Below are 18,742 nucleotides of genomic sequence, written 5' to 3' on the forward strand. Positions count from 1 at the left end.
AAGTTCAACTTATATTTAATTGAATACACTACACTATTTAATTGAATACACTACAAACCACACGACGTCCACAATTTCCAAAAACAATTTGAAATGTGGACTCGTCGGACCACAGAACACTTTTCCACTTTGCGTCAGTCCATCTTAGATGAGCTCGGGCCCCCGAGAAGCCGACGGCGTTTCTGGGTATTGTTGATAAATGGCTTTTGTTTTGCATAGTAGAGTTTCAAATTGCACTTACGGATGTAGCGCCGAACTGTATTTACTGACATTGGTTTTCGGAAGTGTTTCTGAGCTCATGTGGTGATATCCTTTCCACATTGATGTCGGTTTTTGATGCAGTGCCGCCTGAGGGATCGAAGGTCACGGGCATTCAATGTTGGTTTGCGGCCTTGCCACTTACATGCAGTGATTTCTCCAGATTCTCTGAACCTTTTGATGATATTATGGACCGTAGATGATGAAAACTATAAATTCCTTGCAATTGTATATTGAGGAACATTGTCCTTAAACTGTTTGACTATTTTCTCACACACTTGTTCACAAAGAGGTGAACCTCGCCCCATCTATGCTTGTGAATGATTCAGGGAAGCTCCTTTTCCACCCAATCATGGCACCCACCTGTTCCCAATGAGCCTGTTCACTTGTGGGATGTTCCAAACACGTGTTTGATGAGCATTCCTCACCTTTCTCAGTCTTTTTTGCCACCTGTCCCAGCTTTTTTGGAACGTGTTGCAGCCATAAAATTCTAAGTTAACGATTATTTGCTAAAAACAATCAAGTTTATCAGTTGGAACATTAAATATCTTGTCTTTGTAGTGTATTCAATTAAATATAGGTTGAACATGATTTGCAAATCATTGTATTCTGTTTTTATTTGTTTAACACAACGTCCCAACTTCATTGGAATTGGGGTTGTACATATGTATCAGTGGAAACTGTTTTTTTTTTAAATTTTTATGAAAATTTTTTTCATAATTTATTGTGTGTCCCCAATATCGCATGTTAGGTTGTGGTAGTTTTGGGGGGAAAACGAGCTCCCATGCATACACATTCCAGATATCACAGCACTCTTTTGGAGGGAACTTAAAGTTGCAAACATTGGCGGTCCTACCTTGAATGGCACCCTGTGAGAGACCCCCCTTTGGCGCCAGCCCCTAACACGCACACATACTGATGAAAATTATTGAATTTAATTATGAACCAATGAGAATACAGCAACAGCATAGAATGATTAAAATTAAGGTAACACAAATCTTGGATTGCACAAATTAATAAAATCTTAAAAAGATTAATAAAATCTTAAAAGAAACTCCATCTTGACAACCAAGAAATGGATTGTTAATGTATTTCCCATGTGCCTAATCATTTTACCGTTACATGAGAATACATCCCCTCCTGGAAGCCGTCACCTTATCGTGTTGGAGGGGTTTGTGTGTCCCAATGATCCTAGCAGCTAAGTTGTCTGGGGCTTCACGCCCCTGGTAGGGTCACCCATGGCAAACAGGTCCGAGGTGAGGGACCAGACAAAGCACGGCTAAAAGACCTCTATGATGAAAACTATTAATGGATCCAGGATTCCCATCCCCGGACGTGGGTCACCGGGGGCCCCCTCTTGGCGATCCGATCCCCGGCTACAGAAACTGGCTCTAGGGACGTGGAATGTCGCCTCTCTGGCAGGGAAGGAGCCCGAGCTGGTGTGTGAGGTCGAGAAGGTCGACTAGATATAGTTTGACTCGCCTCCACACACAGCTTGGGCTCTGGTACCAGTCCTCTCGAGAGGGGTTGGACTCTCTTCCACTCTAGAGTTGCCCACGTTGAGAGGCGGCAAGCAGGTGTGCGTATACTTATTGCCACCCGTCTCGTCGCCTGTAGGTTGGGGTTCACCCCGGTGGACAAGAGGGTAACCCTCCCTCCGCCTTCGGGTCGGGGGACGGGTCCTGACTGTTGTTTCTGCCTATGCACCAAACAGCAGTTCAGAGTACCCACCCTTTTTGGAGTCCTTGGAGGGGGTGCTGGAGAGCGCTCCCGCTGGGGACTCCATCGTTCTGCTGGGGGACTTCAATGCTCACGTGGGCAATGACAGTGAGACCTGGAAGGGCCTGATTGGGAGGAACGGCCCCCCCGATCAGAACCCGAGTGGTGTTCTGTTATTGGACTTCTGTTCTCGTCACGGATTGTCCATAACGACTTTGTGGTCGTGTCATCGGACTTGCGGCCGCATGTCTTGGACACTCCGGTGAAGAGAGGGGCGGAGCTGTCAACTGATCACCACCTGGTGGTGAGTTGGCGCCGATGGTGGGGGAAGATGCCGGTCCGACGTGGCGGGCCCAAACATATTGTGAGGGTCTGCTGGGAACGTCTGGCAGAATCCCCTGTCAGAAGGAGTTTCAACTCCCACCTCCGACAGAACTTTGGTCATGTTCCGGGGGAGGCGGGTGACATCGAGTCCGAGTGGACCATGTTCCACGCCACCATTGCTGAGGCGACCGACCGAAGCTGTGGCCGTAAGGTGGTCGGTGTCTGTCGTGGTGGCAATCCCCGAACCCGTTGGTGCACACCAACGGTGAGGGATGCCGTCAAGCTGAAGAAGGAGTCCTATCAGGCCTCTTTGGCCTCTGGGACTCTTGAGGCAGCTGATGCGTACCGGCTGGCCAAGCGGAATGAAGCTTTGGTGGTTGCTGAAGCAAAAACTCGGGTATGGGAGGAGTTCGGTGAGGCCATGGAGAACGACTTCCGGGCGGCTTCGAGGAAATTCTGGTCCACCATCCGCCGCCTCAGGAGGGGGAAGCAGTGCACCATCAACACTGTGTATAGTGGGGATGGGGCGCTAATGACCTCGACTCGGAGCCAGTGGGGGGAATACTTCGAAGACCGCCGCAATTCCACCAACATGCCTTCCCATGAGGGAGCAGAGTCTGGGTTCTCTGAGGCGGGCTCTCCTATCTCTGGGGTTGAGGGGTGACAAACCTCCTCGGTGGCAAGGCCCCGGGGGTGGATGAGATTCGCCCGGAGTTCCTAAAGGCTCTGGATGTAATGGGGCTGTTCTGGTTGACACGCCTCTGCAACATTGCGTGGACATCGGGGACAGTGCCTCTGGATTGGCAGACTGGGGTGGTGGTCCCCCTTTTTAACTACAGGGGCATCACACTCCTCAGCCTCCCTATTCAGGCTCTATTCAGGAGTGCTGGAGAGGAGGGTCCGTCGGGAAGTCGAATGTCCGATCCAGCAGGAGCAGTGTTTTTCGTCCTGACCGTGGAATAGTGGACCAGCTCTACAGCCTCGGCAGGGTCCTCAAGGGTGCATGGGAGTTCGCCCAACCAGTCTACATGTGTTTTGTGGACTTGGAGAAGGCGTTCAACAGTGTCCCTCGGGGGGGTCCTGTGGGGGGTGCTTCGGGAGTATGGCGTACCGAATCCCCTGATACGGGCTGTTCGGTCCCTGTACGACCGGAGTCAGAGTTTGGTCCGCATATCGGGCAGTAGGTCGGACTCGTTTCCGGTGACGGTTGGACTCCGCCAAGGCTGCCCTTTGTCACCGATTCTGTTCATAACTTTTATGGACAGAATTTCAAGGCGCAGCCGAGGCGTAGAGGGGGTCCGGTTTGATGGCCTCAGTATTGCATCTCAGCTTTGTGCAGATGATGTGATTCTGTTGGCTTCATCAAGCCGTGACCTCCAACTCTCACTGGAGCAGTTCGCAGCCGAGTGTGAAGGGGCTGGAATGAGAATTAGCACCTCCAAATCTGAGACCATGTTTCCTCAGTCGGAAAAGGGTGGCATGCCCTCCCCAAGTCGGGGATGAGCTCCTGCTCCAAGTGGAGGAGTTCAAGTACCTTGGGATCTTGTTCACGAGTGAGGGAAGAATGGAACGGGAGTTCGACAGGCGGATCAGCGTCTGCAGTGATGCGGACTTTGTGTCGATCCGTTGTGGTAAAGAAGGAGCTAAGCCGAAAGGCGAAGCTCTCGATTTACCGGTCGAGCTACGTTCCTACCCTCACCTATGGTCACGAGCTGTGGGTCATGACCGAAATAACAAGATCCCGGATACAAGCGGCCGAAATGAGTTTCCTCCGCAGGGTGTCCAGGCTCTCCCTTAGAGATAGGGTGAGAAGCTCGGTTATCCGGGAGGATCTCAGAGTAGTGCCGCTGCTCCTCCACATGGAGAGGAGCCAGATGAGGTGGCTGGCGCATCTGATTCGGATGCCTCCCGGACGCCTCCCTGGATGGATGGAAGGATGAGAATTCATGTAAGATAGGTCCCTCATTCCCCTTATTATCACAATCCATGGCTGAAAGATCTAACCCCAATTATTATATTTTAAGTTTCTGAGTTCTGCCAATACAAGTTGAAGCTGAAGGTTAAAAATTTCATATCTGATGTAATGTTAAAAAATTCCCAAAATTTATCACACTGAAAAATCACCAATAGCCAAAAATGAGCCATATACTGAATAGTGTTATATTCAGTGTTGTGCAAGAAAAAGATCATCATTATATAAAAGGGGCAGTCACAAAGTAATGAGCCCAATTTAATGAAGTCATTCATACATTTTCCATACCCCTGAACTGGTCGCCAGCCAGTCGCAGGGCACATATAAACAAACAATAATTCGCACTCACTTTCGCACCTACGGGCAATTTAGAGTCCTCAATTAACCTAACCATGCATGTATTTGGGAGGAAACCAGAGTACCCGGCGAAAACCAACACAGGCACGGGGAAATCATGCAAAATTCACACAGGTGAGCCTCAGAACTGTGGCGCTAACCAGTCGGTCAACACGCCGCCCAATTTAATTTAACCTACTAATAATATATTTTTTTGGTTGTTGAAATTTTTCTTGTAATTTAAATATTTGTTTTAAGGTCTTTTTAGGTTTATTTAAAACACGTTTTGTTTCAGCCTGGGAATCCAACTTTTTGTTTGCTTGTCAGAAGCAGAGAGCTGTGATTGAATTTCTTTGTTCAAGCAAGGGTAACGCCATTCCATGGATGTTCTTTTGGACTCAAGCTCAAAGTGATGAACCCATGTCTCATCCCCAGTTTCTATACGCTTGAAAAAAGGTTCCTCACCTTTGTGACACTCAAGAGGCTCCAAACAAGCTTCAAAACGGGCCTCCTCCTTTTCTTGGAACCCACCCGGCACAAACCTTTGCCAAGCCTAGCTCTTTCACGAGTTTTGGAGCACTTCCATGAATCATTATCTGAAATTCAGCGACGTCATCAATGGTAACTCTGCAATCTTCTCTGATCAGAGCCTCAACCCTAGCGCTATTCCCAGACTCAACCGTTGAAGATAGTCTGCCACTCTTTTGCTGGTCAAGGAGGTCACTCAAAACTGACACATTTTGCAACCTTTTGAAAAGGTTTAGGCGGCACGGTGGCCGACTGGTTAGAGCGTCAGCCTCACAGTTCTGAGGTGCGGGGTTCAATCCCTGTCGCCTCCTGTGTGGAGTTTGCATGTTCTCCCCGTGCCTGCGTGGGTTTTCTCCGGGCACTCCGGTTTCCTCCCACATCCCAAAAAAAAAAACATGCATTAATTGGAGACTCTAAATTGCCCGTGGGCATGACTGTGAGTGCGAATGGTTGTTTGTTTCTATGTGCCCTGCGATTGGCTGGCAACCAGTTCAGGGTGTACCCCGCCTCCTGCCCGATGACAGCTGGGATAGGCTCCAGCACGCCCGCGGCCCTAGTGAGGAGAAGCGGCTCAGAAAATGGATGGATGGATGGATGAAAAGGTTTAGTGGTGGTTTCCCTACCAAAGCAAGAAATTCAATCACAACTCTCTGCTTTTGCCTTGACGCCATTTACAATGACGCCATTTACAAAATGGCTGACAGGAAGAGGACAGGCTTAAACAAAACCTTTTTTCAAATGAACCCTCAAACAATGATTTCAACTACAAACTGTGAAAATGTCAGAGAAAAAAATTCAGTTACTAGTAAGTTAAATTAAATTGGGCTCACTACTTTTTGACTGTCCCTCGTATATTACAAAACATATCTGTTTGATTTAATACAGTAACCTCATACGATAAACAGTATAGGTTATTTCGTTTATGGAATGATCACATCCATCTTTTGAATTGTGTGACCTTGTGCATATCTGTGGACAGGTGTCAGGATGAATGCCCAGTCGGTACTTATGGTGCTGGCTGTTCAAAGAGATGTCGCTGTAAGAACAACAGCAAATGCTACCACAGCTACGGAAACTGCTTGTGTGAGCCAGGCTTCACAGGCGAGACGTGTGATGTCCGACTTTGTCCCAAAGGAAACTATGGCCTACTGTGTGACAGGAAGTGTCCATGTTATGCCCGCAATACACACAGGTAAAGTATTTAGCAGGATTCTATCTTGGACAGTTTTAATATACTTCAGCAGAACTTCATCAGATTCAACACACGTTACATGTAAAAATGTTCTACATTGGAACCTCTAAGGTGAAATCCATTGCGGGACACTGATGATTTTGAAATGATTATTTCCATTGGAAGTAATAGAAATTTGTTCCAGGATCAAACTGCAAACTGTTGGCATCATTAGGACTTAAACTGTACTGTCAATGAACTTTCATACAGGTGTAAGCACAAGAAATGTAAAATGTAAAAACAAAATACGAAAGTCTTTCTGTTGGACGGGACACTTGTCATCGCTAATTGGAGAATCAGCCGAATGCACAGAGACGTCGGAGTCAGAACAGACCATCACGGCGGCCTGGCCGAGCTCGGGGGCGTGGCCTCCAGGAAGGGGCTCAGGCTGTTTTGGGCCTTGCTTCACATTATTCGCCAAGCTGCGGATGATCTCAAGGATAGCATGTGCAGCAGTACCCAGTTCTTTGTTACCGACCCCTTGTGGAGTTGCGAAGGCGGATACATGACTTTTGGGCTTGTCGCGTTCAAGCGAACCGGACCAGGAGTCACTTTTGTCCAGCAAATGTTCAATGTTTTGGCGCGCGTCATTATTTTGCTAGTTCAAACCAGAAATATTGTGATCCGACAGCTTTATGTTGGTCTTTTTATAAATAGCGAAGCCTTGAGCGGCTAGGTCGCGCAGTTGTGAGCTGGACAGCATGCGGGGGCATACTGCTACCCCCAAATGTTGCTTTATATAGGGATGCATGTGTTCAACAAAAAGAGTTTGAAAATGTATGTCTTCCTCCATGTTGGGTTTGTTTAAATTTTCAAAATTTACTTCAACGACAGTAATAAGCATGTGGCGTTTCGAGGTTCTCCTGTTTAACAGTAAGAGCTGCCAGGAAGCCGGTTGGGGGCTCTGGATCATCAAAGCCTGACAGAGGGCTTGATAGTTTGGCAATACATGTGGCGGTTGTCTCTCGATTGAGCTACTTACTTCCTGGTTAGATGTAACTCTAATAAGGTACAATCTATCGTCTGTAGTAGCGGAAGGAAATCGTTTAAGGTAAAAGTCAATAGCTCTCAGGTACGCGCCTGTGTCGTGTGAACTGTCAGATTTAGGTTAGAATCTCGGAATGTTGCCCGCAATTCTGTCTAAGTCTTTTAAGCTCATACTTGTAGTGACGCCAGGCAGTTGTGCCAGGGACAAAGCGGGGTGGTGCGAAGTGACAGGGGCCGTTGACCGTATCCCAGGGAGGTCCGAACCAAGCGCTGCTTTGTCGCTCCTAGGAGGCAGACTGACAGGTGTACGCTCATTGACGTCATTAGACGGTGTTTGCTGGAGGAAGATGTGTTCCTGATCGGCAATTAATTTGCAGGCTCGCTGCAATTCCTGTCGAACAAGTGTTACTTCAGCTTCCTGTTCTACCCTTAGCTTTTGAAGATGGAACATGTCAGATTCTAGTACTGTCTATTGTGCCATGAGTTCACAAGAGTACTCGACCCGTTTACCGCGTTCATCTTTCAGCAGCTCAAGCTACGTTTCGACATCAACGAGGCGGGCTTGTGCAAAGTTTAAACGAGTGTTGGACTCTGCTAGTTGTGCCCTTAAGTTGATGTGTTGCTGCTGTTCAGCTTTTAGTTTGAGTCAAATACCATTCTCTTCCGCATCGCACCATTTTAGCTGTGACACTAAGTTTACAACTATGCAACTGAGCGTTCGAGCAAGATTTTTATCTATTAAGGTTTTATGCCCAGTGTCAGTCATAAGTTGTGCCATGTTGGGAACCAAGTCCGAAACCTTGGTGTTCTGATAGATTCTGACCTGACTTTCAACAGTCATATCAAATCAATTACTAAAACTGCCTTCAACCATCTGAAGACCATATCCAGAGCGAAGGCTTGCATGTGTCAAACAGACCAGGAGAACCTCATCCATGTTTTTATCTCAAGTAGACTTGACTATTGTAATGGTCTTCTGACTGGACTCCCTAAAAAGAGCATTAAACAGCTGTATCTCATTCAGAATACTGCAGCTCGGGTTCTGGCCAGAACAAAGAGGTCAGGGCATATTACTCCAATTTGAAAGACTTTACACTTTCTTCCAGTCAGCTTTAGAATAGATTTTAACGTCCTGCTACTGGTCTACAAATAAGTAAACGGCTTAGGTCCTGAATTCATGAATGAAATGCTAAAGGAATATAAACCCAGTAGGGCTTTGAGATTGACAGAGTCAGGTCAAATAGTGGAGCGCAGAATCCAACGCAAACATGGTGAAGCAGCATTTAGCCATTATGCTGCACACAAATGAAATAAGTTGCCAACAGAAGTGACATGTTTTATAAGTGTGTTTGTGTTTTCTATGTTTTTTTTTCTTTGTTTTTAAATGCTTTTAATCATGTAAAGCACATTGAGTTAACTTGTGACGTAAACTCAGAGGCTCGGTTTTAACTTAGCGTGTGTTGAACCTCCTTTCTGGAATATCCACTAGACAAGGAAGGCACACAGGAGACTCAGGAAAACCAAACTCCAGATATCAATACAAAACCAGTATGAACACACAAACACAACACAACATTAACAAAAAATTGTTTCTCTCAAACAGCAGCTTCGACAGCCCCTTAGCCCCCCCCCCCCCCCCCCCCCCCTCCAGCCCCACCTACTAAAAAAACTACTGTTATAAAAGAAATTCAGGCAGCTGTCCCACACAGTTGAGAGGTCCCGGCTGCGTGGAATTTGCATGTTCTTCCCATGCCCGCGTGTGTTTTCTCACATTCCAAAAACATGCATGTTCGGTTAATTCAAGACTCTTAATTGTTCATAGGTGTGAATGGTTGTTGGTCTGTATGTGGTCTGTGATTGACGGCCAACCAATCCAGGGTGGAGTCCGCCTCTTGTCTAAAGTCAGTGGGGATAGGCTTCAGTTCACTCTCAGGCGGTATAGAAAAGGGGTGGATGAATAAAGAATGTAAATGAAAATAATAATTTCACAAAAAAACATTTTCAGTCCTTAACAATGCTGTATCTTGTCTCTCACCAGCTGCCATCCCATGTCAGGGGAGTGTACATGTCTGTCTGGTTGGTCTGGCCTCTACTGCAATGAGACGTGCACGCCAGGATTCTATGGCGAGTCCTGCCAGCAGGTGTGCCAGTGCCAGAATGGTGCAGACTGCCACAGTGGAACAGGAAAATGTGTTTGTGCGCCAGGCTTCACGGTAAACCTGTTCAATATTTTCTCATGTCTGTGAGAGCTTAAGCTAATTATGTGACATCAACGTTAATTAAGATTATTTGTCTTGTTTGATTATGAATACAGGCCTGAACTGATCCCCAGCCAATCGCAGGGCACATATAAACAAACAACCGTTTGCACTCACATTCACACCTACGGGCAATTCAGAGTCTTCAATTAACCTACCATGCATGTTTTGGGGATGTGGGAGGAAAACGGAGTACCCGGAAGAAACCCACGCAGGCACGGGGAGAACATGCAAACTCCACACAGGCGAGGCCGGATTTGAACCCCCGTCCTCAGAACTGTGAGGCAGAGGTGCTAACCAGTCCATCACCGTGCTGCCCGTAGCGTCTTTCCACTTTCCAAAAAAATGCATGTTAGATTAATTGAGACTAAAATGATTGGTTCTTTGTCTGTGTGGACCCTGCGATTGACTGGCGGCCATTCCAGGGTGTACTCGGCCTCTCGCCCACAGTCAGGTGTGTTTGCTGTAGTTTAGATTGGTGTCACTGATAGGCGCGTTTTGCCAGGCTGATATTGACAGGGTATGTCTGATCTCTTCATTGACGCTGCAGTGATATTTCCATCGGTTTTGTACCCATGTGGAAGAGGTCTGATTCTGAGGCTATCCAATTTCATGCATTTGTTCCTCTTTACGTTGCCAAGACAAATATCCAAAACGGGCCACTTGAGAGCAAACAACTGGAATTGTGGCATGTGAACCTTGTAGTTGCCACTAATCTGGTGTAAGTTTTCATTCTTCCAGGGTTTAGACTGTTCAGTTCCGTGCCCAGCAGAATCTCATGGAGTGAATTGCTCCTCCACCTGTAACTGTAAGAATGGAGCTCAGTGTTCACCTGTGGATGGGTCCTGCTTCTGTAAACCAGGTAAGCTGAAAAAGACTAAGTATATTACTTACAGTGGCGTTGGAGTTGGGGTCTAAGAGGATGCAAAATCCTCTTGGATCGTCCACATCCTGGTCATCAGCTCTTCCAGCTCCTGCCCTCAGGTAGGCGCTATCGAACAATGCAAACTAAAACTAGCAGACATTCCAACAGCTTCTTCCCTCTTGCCATTAACTTTTTAAACAGTTAACTTACAATTCCATTGCAACATGCTGCCAATTTTCTGTCTTGAGTTTGTTTGAGTTTCACACTTCTGTCGGGCCAATGGTATATTACGCGTGCACTCACTGTAGTAGTCTCGCCACGCTGCACTATTTGCATATCTGTTGTTGACCGATACTGGCCACTCATGTGCCTGAGTAGCATCAGCACCATTAGCACAATCGACTGAGTAGTATCTGCAACATTTGCACAATCGACATTGTCCCAGATTATCGCACTACTAGTCACTTTAAACTGCATACATTTCTTTTTAAGTCTGCGCCCTTTGCATAATGGTCATTGCACCGGACTATTGTTCTATTAAGTCATTCAAACTGCTCTAATTGCAAGAGGACTCTGCATCCTTTTGCACAATCGTCACAAAAAAAGAAAATTGTACTGGCATTACCAGATAGCAACCTTTTATTGCTCAGTGACTGTTTTTTCAATGTCTTTATGTCTCCAAAGTGTTCTCTGTCAATGGACTGTCTAATGTCGTACTAAAGCGGCTCCAACTACCGGAGACAAATTCCTTGTGTGTTTTTGACATACTTGGCAAATAAAGATGATTCTGATTCTGATTCTGATTAACGCTATTGGTTGGAGTCTCTATGAGAAACATTTTTCAACCAGTTCTCTTAACCAAGGTATTGACACGAGATCTGGGTCCGGTCCCCAGGCGACAGACCGGGCCCATCCTATTCTCCTTAAGGATGATCAAATGATGTTATCCATTTGTAAATAATTATAACGCTTCTTTAAATCAGGGTGGCACGGAGTGGACTGTTCCATCAACTGCCCCAGCGGTACATGGGGTCTTGGCTGTAACATGACCTGTCTTTGTGGGAATGAAGGCGCTTGTGATGCTGTGACTGGTCGCTGTACTTGTGCCGTGGGTTGGAGAGGAAATAAGTGTGACCTGCAATGCCAGGTGACAATACTTAGTGTTTGAATATTTCTCACAAATAAACGCAACGGCATTGTTAGCGGAAGCAAAATCCAATGTATGAAGGGCCGTCAAAAAGCGATGTGCCCAGTTTGATTTAAACTGCTAATTAATTGATTTATTTTTTTTGTCACAGTTTATAGTTTAAAAACTTTTTGGAAGGTTTATTTTGTTGTTGTTGTTGAAGCCTGCATTTTAGGACACAGTACTCTGTCGTGGTACTGAAAATCGGCCATATGATTTATTTTTTTTATTTTTTTGACGAGACAGGAATATTTGGTCGCATATGCGCCCGAATTTATGAATGGTGCAGCCCCCCCCCCCCAAAAAAAAGAGGGTACGGACATGTGCCCGGTCATTTGAGGAAGAAAAAAACATTTCCGCGATTTGAAAGCACACGCATCGAAACCCATCATGGCCTCTAAACCAATCAGAGATAGTGAAGGGCGAGGAACCCCGTCTGATTGGCCGTGTGCGTGCCTGCGTGCCTGCGTGTGTGCTTTTCAAATGCGGGCGCTCGCATACACGAAGCAAAGTTTTCCGGCGGCGAGCTGGGAGCCGCACACAGTTAATGGAATTAGTTCCAAAGCCGAACGCCACCGCAACAATGTGGGAACATTTTGGATTCAAGCTAGATGAACGCGGCCATCCCCCTCACACCAACAGGCTGGTATGTTGAATTTGTATGAAGTTGCAACAAAAACAACATAACTTCAAACTGCAAAGTGACAAAATCCATTTTAAACACAACCATCCCACTCCATTTCTTCAGCTGGGAACAAAAAACACAGCGGGACATTTCCTGTTTCCTGCCAGCTTGTAATTATGGAACCCTTTGCCCAACAATGCAAATGCCAACGTGACGGCTTATATGTTCCACGTATGCTCACTTTATACACAGTATAGCGCACTCCCTTTTGTGAGAGATGTAGCCACTGAACATGTTGGCGAAGCTGCGTATAAAGAAAGGCTGCGCACCTTTGAAAAGTTGTACCAATCTTGAATCAAAACATCTTGCTTTGATCGACTTGTTGTGTCGTTATTAATGTTGCTTACTCGGCCCTTTTTCTTAACCAACTGGAAGCTTACCTGTTAACTTGCCTGTTTATCCCTCTGTATTTAGGTGCACGGTTTGTGAACAGAGCCTATATTTATTTTAAAATCCAATATTGTATTTATTGTGCTACATTCCAATGTCAATGCTCATTATTCTACGAACTAGTAATAAAAGTGAATTGTTCTTCAAAAAGATGTACTTGCATTATTATGCTCTAATGCCATTATTTCAGTGGCATAAATAACATCCAACGATACTATCTTGGATCATGACCATGGTCATTTTTGGGAAAACTATCATCCTGAAAAAATGTGCGCATTGTTTCCACTCACATTGTCTCCAGTGTAAAATGATCTACGTATTGGTTTTGAGCCTGTGATGTTAACATTTGGTGTTCTCTAGGACGGTACCTATGGTCTTGACTGCAAAGAGCTCTGTGACTGTAGCCATGCTGACGTATGCCATCACGCCACTGGGTACTGCCACTGCCTGGCTGGATGGACTGGTAAGGGAAAATAGATCGGGGTCGTCACATAAGTGACATATCACCATTTAAGGGATGGTCGCACATGTTTCTGGGCCACTTCTCTTCGGCAATAAAAGAAAGAAATGAGTTGATATTGTTCAAGACGACACGATTGTGTCTGCGAGCAGGTATCCACTGTGACAGTGTGTGTGCGGAGGGCCGCTGGGGTCCAAACTGCTCCCTAGCCTGTGACTGCAAGAACGGAGCATCTTGCTCCCCTGATGAAGGAACATGTGAGTGTGCACCAGGATACAGAGGCAGCACCTGTCAGAGGAGTAAGTGATGACGTTGTGATGAAGTGCTTTATTTCAGCTTACGACGCTGTACAATTTCTGATGTTTTCAAAGCACAGTAACGGATGTCCAGCCCGCAAATGTCACACTCGCAGGTCAAAACATGCTGTTCAACTTATTGTTAATATTTGGAAATAATAGTCACTGAATTATTCTGTTTCGCTTTCAATCTGTGAGAAAATGAAAATGCAAAGTGCACTTGAAAATTTGCTGCAGTCATGAAGGAGACGCAGAGAGCTCTCATGTGACACGCTCTGGGGTTGTGTGCAATTCTGGAGATATATTTGAACTGAAATTATTTTTTTTTTTTTTTTTTGGGACGTTTGCTGTGGTAATTAACATTGAAGTGAGCATTGGACATGAATAACATGAACTAATCTTTGGGTTCCTTTTTTTCTGTACAGTATGCTCTCCAGGTTACTTTGGTCACCGCTGTAGTCAGACGTGTCCCAAGTGTGTCCACAGTAATGGACCATGCCACCATGTCAGTGGACAGTGCGACTGTCTGCCAGGCTTTAAGGGGGGCCTTTGCAATGAGGGTGAGCATTCCACCCGGCAGCTACGACCTCCTTTTACCAAAGTATATTGACGGTTTCTAATAGTTAAACGACAACTCGGGCATTTAAAAAAAAAAATTTGATCAATAACGGTAAAGGTTTTTTTTTTTGTTTGGTTTTTTTTTATGCCGCCTTGGTTTTTCTGGGTACATTTCTCCCACATGGTGGTGGCCAATTCAAATAGGCTTCTTTTCATAACGGTAAAGACAAAAGTGCATAACAGTGAAGGGATTAATAGCTTCATGAGAATCGTGTGAGTTTCGTGTGAGCGACATCACTGATCCTAACTACTCACTAAACCCATCACACGCTTGTCTTTATACAATCGTAATAACGGTAAAGACGTAATACTTCTGACATTTTCACAGATTTATCTCACAAGTACCATTTATTTTGCTCTCTGCTACTCATCCTCCCACATCAGTCACAGATGCCTCTGGCGTATTGCAACAACATAGTGAGGCTTCCTCCAGTGCCATTAACGTTAAAGATAGCTTGAGAGACAAATAAGGACCGTTTGTAAAAGAACAAAAAAAACAAAAAAAAGGGAATTTGCATTAGTTTTCATGGAAAAGGCATATTAAGTAATCGGAGAAAAATCCTATATACTGTATCCCAAAAAGTCATTAGCATCTCATAGATCATTTTACACTTCAAACAATGTGAGTCCCAGGATGCATGTGTCTGGAAACAATGAGTCCCAGCCCTGGAACAATTGGTCCCTGCAACTTATCATCACGGACTACAGATACGGTAATCCTCCTATCTAAGCTAAAATATAGTTTAGATAAATACAAAAAATATAAATAAAACACACTTGGGGCTGTGTTCACAAAAATTGCACTTACACAAACATAAAAAATTTAGTCGCACTCTAGAAAAAAATGTATACGCCGGATTTCCAGCACCACGGCGGAATACTAATCGATGGCGTTGCGTCCTCCGACGCAAATTGATCTTACTTTATGCGTCCCTGCATATTTTTGTGCGTCTCAAACACGGGACGCACATCAAACGAGATCCCCTGCATCTTCAGAAAACATGCTGAACTTCTGAACGGTAAAGACATTTTGGCATTCAAAGTTTTCTTATAATTATGACCTTTTGATGGATAACTGCCAATATTTCCAATACTCATATCAGTCAAATGAATTGATTTTCCAAAGGAAATTTGGTGGGTCATGTCTTTCCCGTTTTTGATCAAATCATATAAAAATGACCCAACTATCAATGATACCGTTTAGTCCCTGCACTGCAACATTTCTGCTGTTTAGAAACATGGCTAAGAAAGACATATCTTATTATGTAGTGTGTCCCAGCGGTTACTACGGGAAGAAGTGTGCCTTGAGCTGCAGGTGCACCAACAACGGCACCTGTAACCCTATTGATGGCTCCTGTCAGTGTTTTCCAGGATGGATCGGCAGTGACTGCTCTCAGCGTTAGTTCACTCAGTTGACTTATATACAGTGTAAAATGGGTGGTACTGGTGTGCTGCATTACATTTCTGTTTCCCTGCACATCAAATCACACGGAGTCTTGTCTGTGTGTTGCAGCATGTCCTCCTGCTCATTGGGGACCCAACTGCATCCACACATGTAACTGTCACAACGGAGCCTACTGCAGTGCCTATGATGGGGAATGCAAGTGCACCCCAGGATGGACCGGCCTTTACTGCACACAACGTCAGTCCACTGCACAAGGACTTGAGCTTTCCCTTCACAGTCACAGCCAATTACCTGTTTTGTTTTGTTGTTGTTGTTATTTTCCCCATTAGATGAATGTTTTGGCTTGAGAAAATGTCTTGTCTACCTCACAGGTTGTCCTTTAGGGTTTTATGGGAAGGATTGTTCTCAGTCATGCCAGTGCAGGAATGGAGCAGACTGTGATCACATCTCTGGTCAATGCACCTGCCGCACTGGCTTCATGGGTCAACACTGTGAACAAAGTACGTAAACACTTTTGTTATTTGCAGCAACTATCCCTAAAAATAAAGGGTTTATTTATCCAAAAGAAACGCTATTGGAACTAGTTGTAAGAACGCTTCTAGTCTTGGTGACCCTCTAGTGACTCGTCTGACTCAGTTCCAACTCAGGGGTAGTAGGAATCAGAGTATGCATTGTTGTGTCTCTCTTTGTTTGACTGGCGACCAATCCAGGCTGTATTGCAATTTTGCCCCAAAGTCCAAGAACATAGTATGCATCTCCCGCGCAAACCTGAACAGGATAACCAATGTAAAAATTGGAATGGACAAAAGGATGGCTTTTTACTCACTTACTTGGAAAAACCAATGGCAAATAAGAATATTAATTGTCTGTGACTTTCAGCTCCACCCATCAAGTCATTTGCGTAATTTGCTTGCCACAGCTTTTCCCTTCCTGTTTACCCTCCCTATAATCTGGGACCCCCAGTGGAAAGCTTCTGTAGCTGTATATTGGGGCCAGGAATTGAACATGAGCCATATGCATGAAAGGCAGCAGCATGTACCACTTCACTACCAGTTTACCACCACCTTAAGGGAGACTTTTTGCACCCCTATCAATTATGTATGGTGTGATTCTATATCTATTCTTAATACACCCAATTCACAAAATTATTAAAAGGTATGGCTTCCAAAACAGGAAATGGTCAACTGGGATTATGGCATCGAACACCAAGTACCAAATAAACAAAGAAATCTGGGTCCACACTCACTCACAAGGTACTAGTACCACAGTCTAAAGCACGTAGCAAGCCTGATGTTCTTCGTGCACAAATTTGCCAGACGGCGCAAAGAATCAGCCTTCAATCCAAACCAGGAGCAGGAGAACGGGCTCTCCACACATCCAGCAGAGTGGTTTCCTGACTGCTCACAATTTACCACGACTGCTCCTGTTGTGCATCCAGTGTGTACGAACATGCAGCGAAAACGGGTTGTTTACTGTGAAAGAATGTACAAAAAGCTCAAAACGTTCGGTGAAACTGCTTCCCTCCGGCATGTGCTCAAGCATTGTCATGCTACATCTCCCTGCGGCGAAGTAGGTTCAGTTGAAATAAGTCCCGCCCCTTGATCTCAAAATAACTCACATTGGATGAATTACCCAATGATAATACAGATAATACGTTTACCTTGTAACTTGAATAACACATTACTTATACAACCCCAATTCCAATGAAGTTGGGACGTTGTCCATCCATCCATTTTCTCCCGCTTATCCGAGGTCGGTCGCGGGGCAGTAGCTTTAGCAGGGACGCCCAGACTTCCCTCTCCCCAGCCACTTCATCCAGCTCTTCCGGGGGATCCCGAGGCATTCCCAGGCCAGCCGAAGGATGTAGTCTCTCCAGCGTGTCCTGGGTCGTCCCCGGGGTCTTCTCCTGGTGGGACGTGCCCAGAACAACTCACCGGGGAGGCGTCCAGGAGGCATCCGAATCAGATGCCCCAGCCACCTCGTCTGGCTCCTCTCGATGTGGAGGAGCAGCGACTCTACTCTGAGGTCCTCCCGGATGACCGAGCTTCTCACCCTATCTCTAAGGGAGAGCCCGGACACCCTGTGGAGGAAACTCATTTCGGCCGCTTGTATCCGAGGTCTTGTTCCTTCGGTCACGACCCAAAGCTCGTGACCATAGGTGAGGGTAGGAACGTACATCGACTGTTAAATCGAGAGCTTCGCCTTTCAGCTTAGCTCCTTCTTTACCACAACAGACCGATAAAAAGTTCGCATCACTGCAGACACTGCACCGATCCGCCTGTCGATCTCCCGTTCCATTCTTCACTCACTCGTGAACAAGACCCGAAGGATCTGGAACTCCTCCACTTGGGGCAGGATCTCATCCCCAACCTGGAGAGGGCACGCCACCCTTTTCCGACTGTGGACCATGATCTCAGATTTGGAGGTGCTAATTCTCATCCCAGCCCCTTCACACTCGGCTGCGAACTGCTCCAGTGAGAGTTGGAGATCACGGGTTGATGAAGCCAACAGAACCACATCATCTGCAAAAAGCAGACATGCAATACTGAGGCCACTAAACCGGAACCCCTCTCCACCTCGGCTGCACCTTGAAATTCTGTCCATAAAAGTTATGAACAGAATCGGTGACAAACTCCTTGGCGGAGTCCAACCCTCACCGGAAACGAGTCCGACTTACTGCCGGACATACAGGGACCGAACAGCCCGTATCAGGGGGTTTGGCACCCCATACTCCCGAGGCACCCCCAACAGGACCCCCCGAGGGGCACGGTCGAACCCCTTCTCTAAGTCCACAAAACAGCAATGGAGGAGCGGAACACGGTCCACTCAGACTTGATGTACCCCAACGTACAGGAGCCGAGCCAAGGGACAATAAGTATACCCACACCTGCTCGGCACCTCTCATCGTGGGCAACTCCAGAGTGGAAGAGAGTCCAACCGCTCTCGAGGGACTGGTACCAGAGCCCAAGCTGTGTGTGGAGGTGAGTCCGACTATATCTAGTCAGAACTTCTCGACCTCACACACCAGCTCGGGCTCCTTCCCTGCCAGACATTCCACGCCCCTATCGCCAGCTTCTGTAGCCGGGGATCGGATCGCCAAGGTCCCCGCCTTCGGCCACCGCCCAGCTCGCACTGCACCCGACCCCTGTGGCCCCTCCCACAGGTGGTGAGCCCATGGGAAGGGGGACCCACGTTACCCTTTCGAGCTATGTCCGGCCCGGCCA

General features: G+C 46.3%; 1 protein-coding gene across 6 annotated transcripts in view; it reads left to right on the forward strand.

The window, feature by feature from the left end:
- Positions 1 to 18,742, forward strand: part of megf10 (multiple EGF-like-domains 10) — an 81,880-nt gene that overhangs the window by 44,104 nt on the left and 19,034 nt on the right. For 4 of the 6 annotated variants that reach the window (XM_061799534.1, XM_061799533.1, XM_061799529.1 and 1 more), the window contains 10 exons: positions 6,117 to 6,329; positions 9,394 to 9,568; positions 10,355 to 10,475; positions 11,462 to 11,625; positions 13,100 to 13,202; positions 13,352 to 13,498; positions 13,921 to 14,055; positions 15,383 to 15,511; positions 15,627 to 15,755; positions 15,890 to 16,018. In XM_061799534.1, coding sequence (XP_061655518.1) covers positions 6,117 to 6,329; positions 9,394 to 9,568; positions 10,355 to 10,475; positions 11,462 to 11,625; positions 13,100 to 13,202; positions 13,352 to 13,498; positions 13,921 to 14,055; positions 15,383 to 15,511; positions 15,627 to 15,755; positions 15,890 to 16,018 — 1,445 coding nt within the window. The remainder of the gene's footprint in view (positions 1 to 6,116; positions 6,330 to 9,393; positions 9,569 to 10,354; positions 10,476 to 11,461; positions 11,626 to 13,099; positions 13,203 to 13,351; positions 13,499 to 13,920; positions 14,056 to 15,382; positions 15,512 to 15,626; positions 15,756 to 15,889; positions 16,019 to 18,742) is intronic. The other 2 variants (XM_061799531.1, XM_061799532.1) reach the window with 2 other exon arrangements.

The sequence above is a fragment of the Phyllopteryx taeniolatus genome, chromosome 15, assembly GCF_024500385.1.
Source record: "Phyllopteryx taeniolatus isolate TA_2022b chromosome 15, UOR_Ptae_1.2, whole genome shotgun sequence".
Classification (NCBI taxonomy): domain Eukaryota; kingdom Metazoa; phylum Chordata; class Actinopteri; order Syngnathiformes; family Syngnathidae; genus Phyllopteryx; species Phyllopteryx taeniolatus.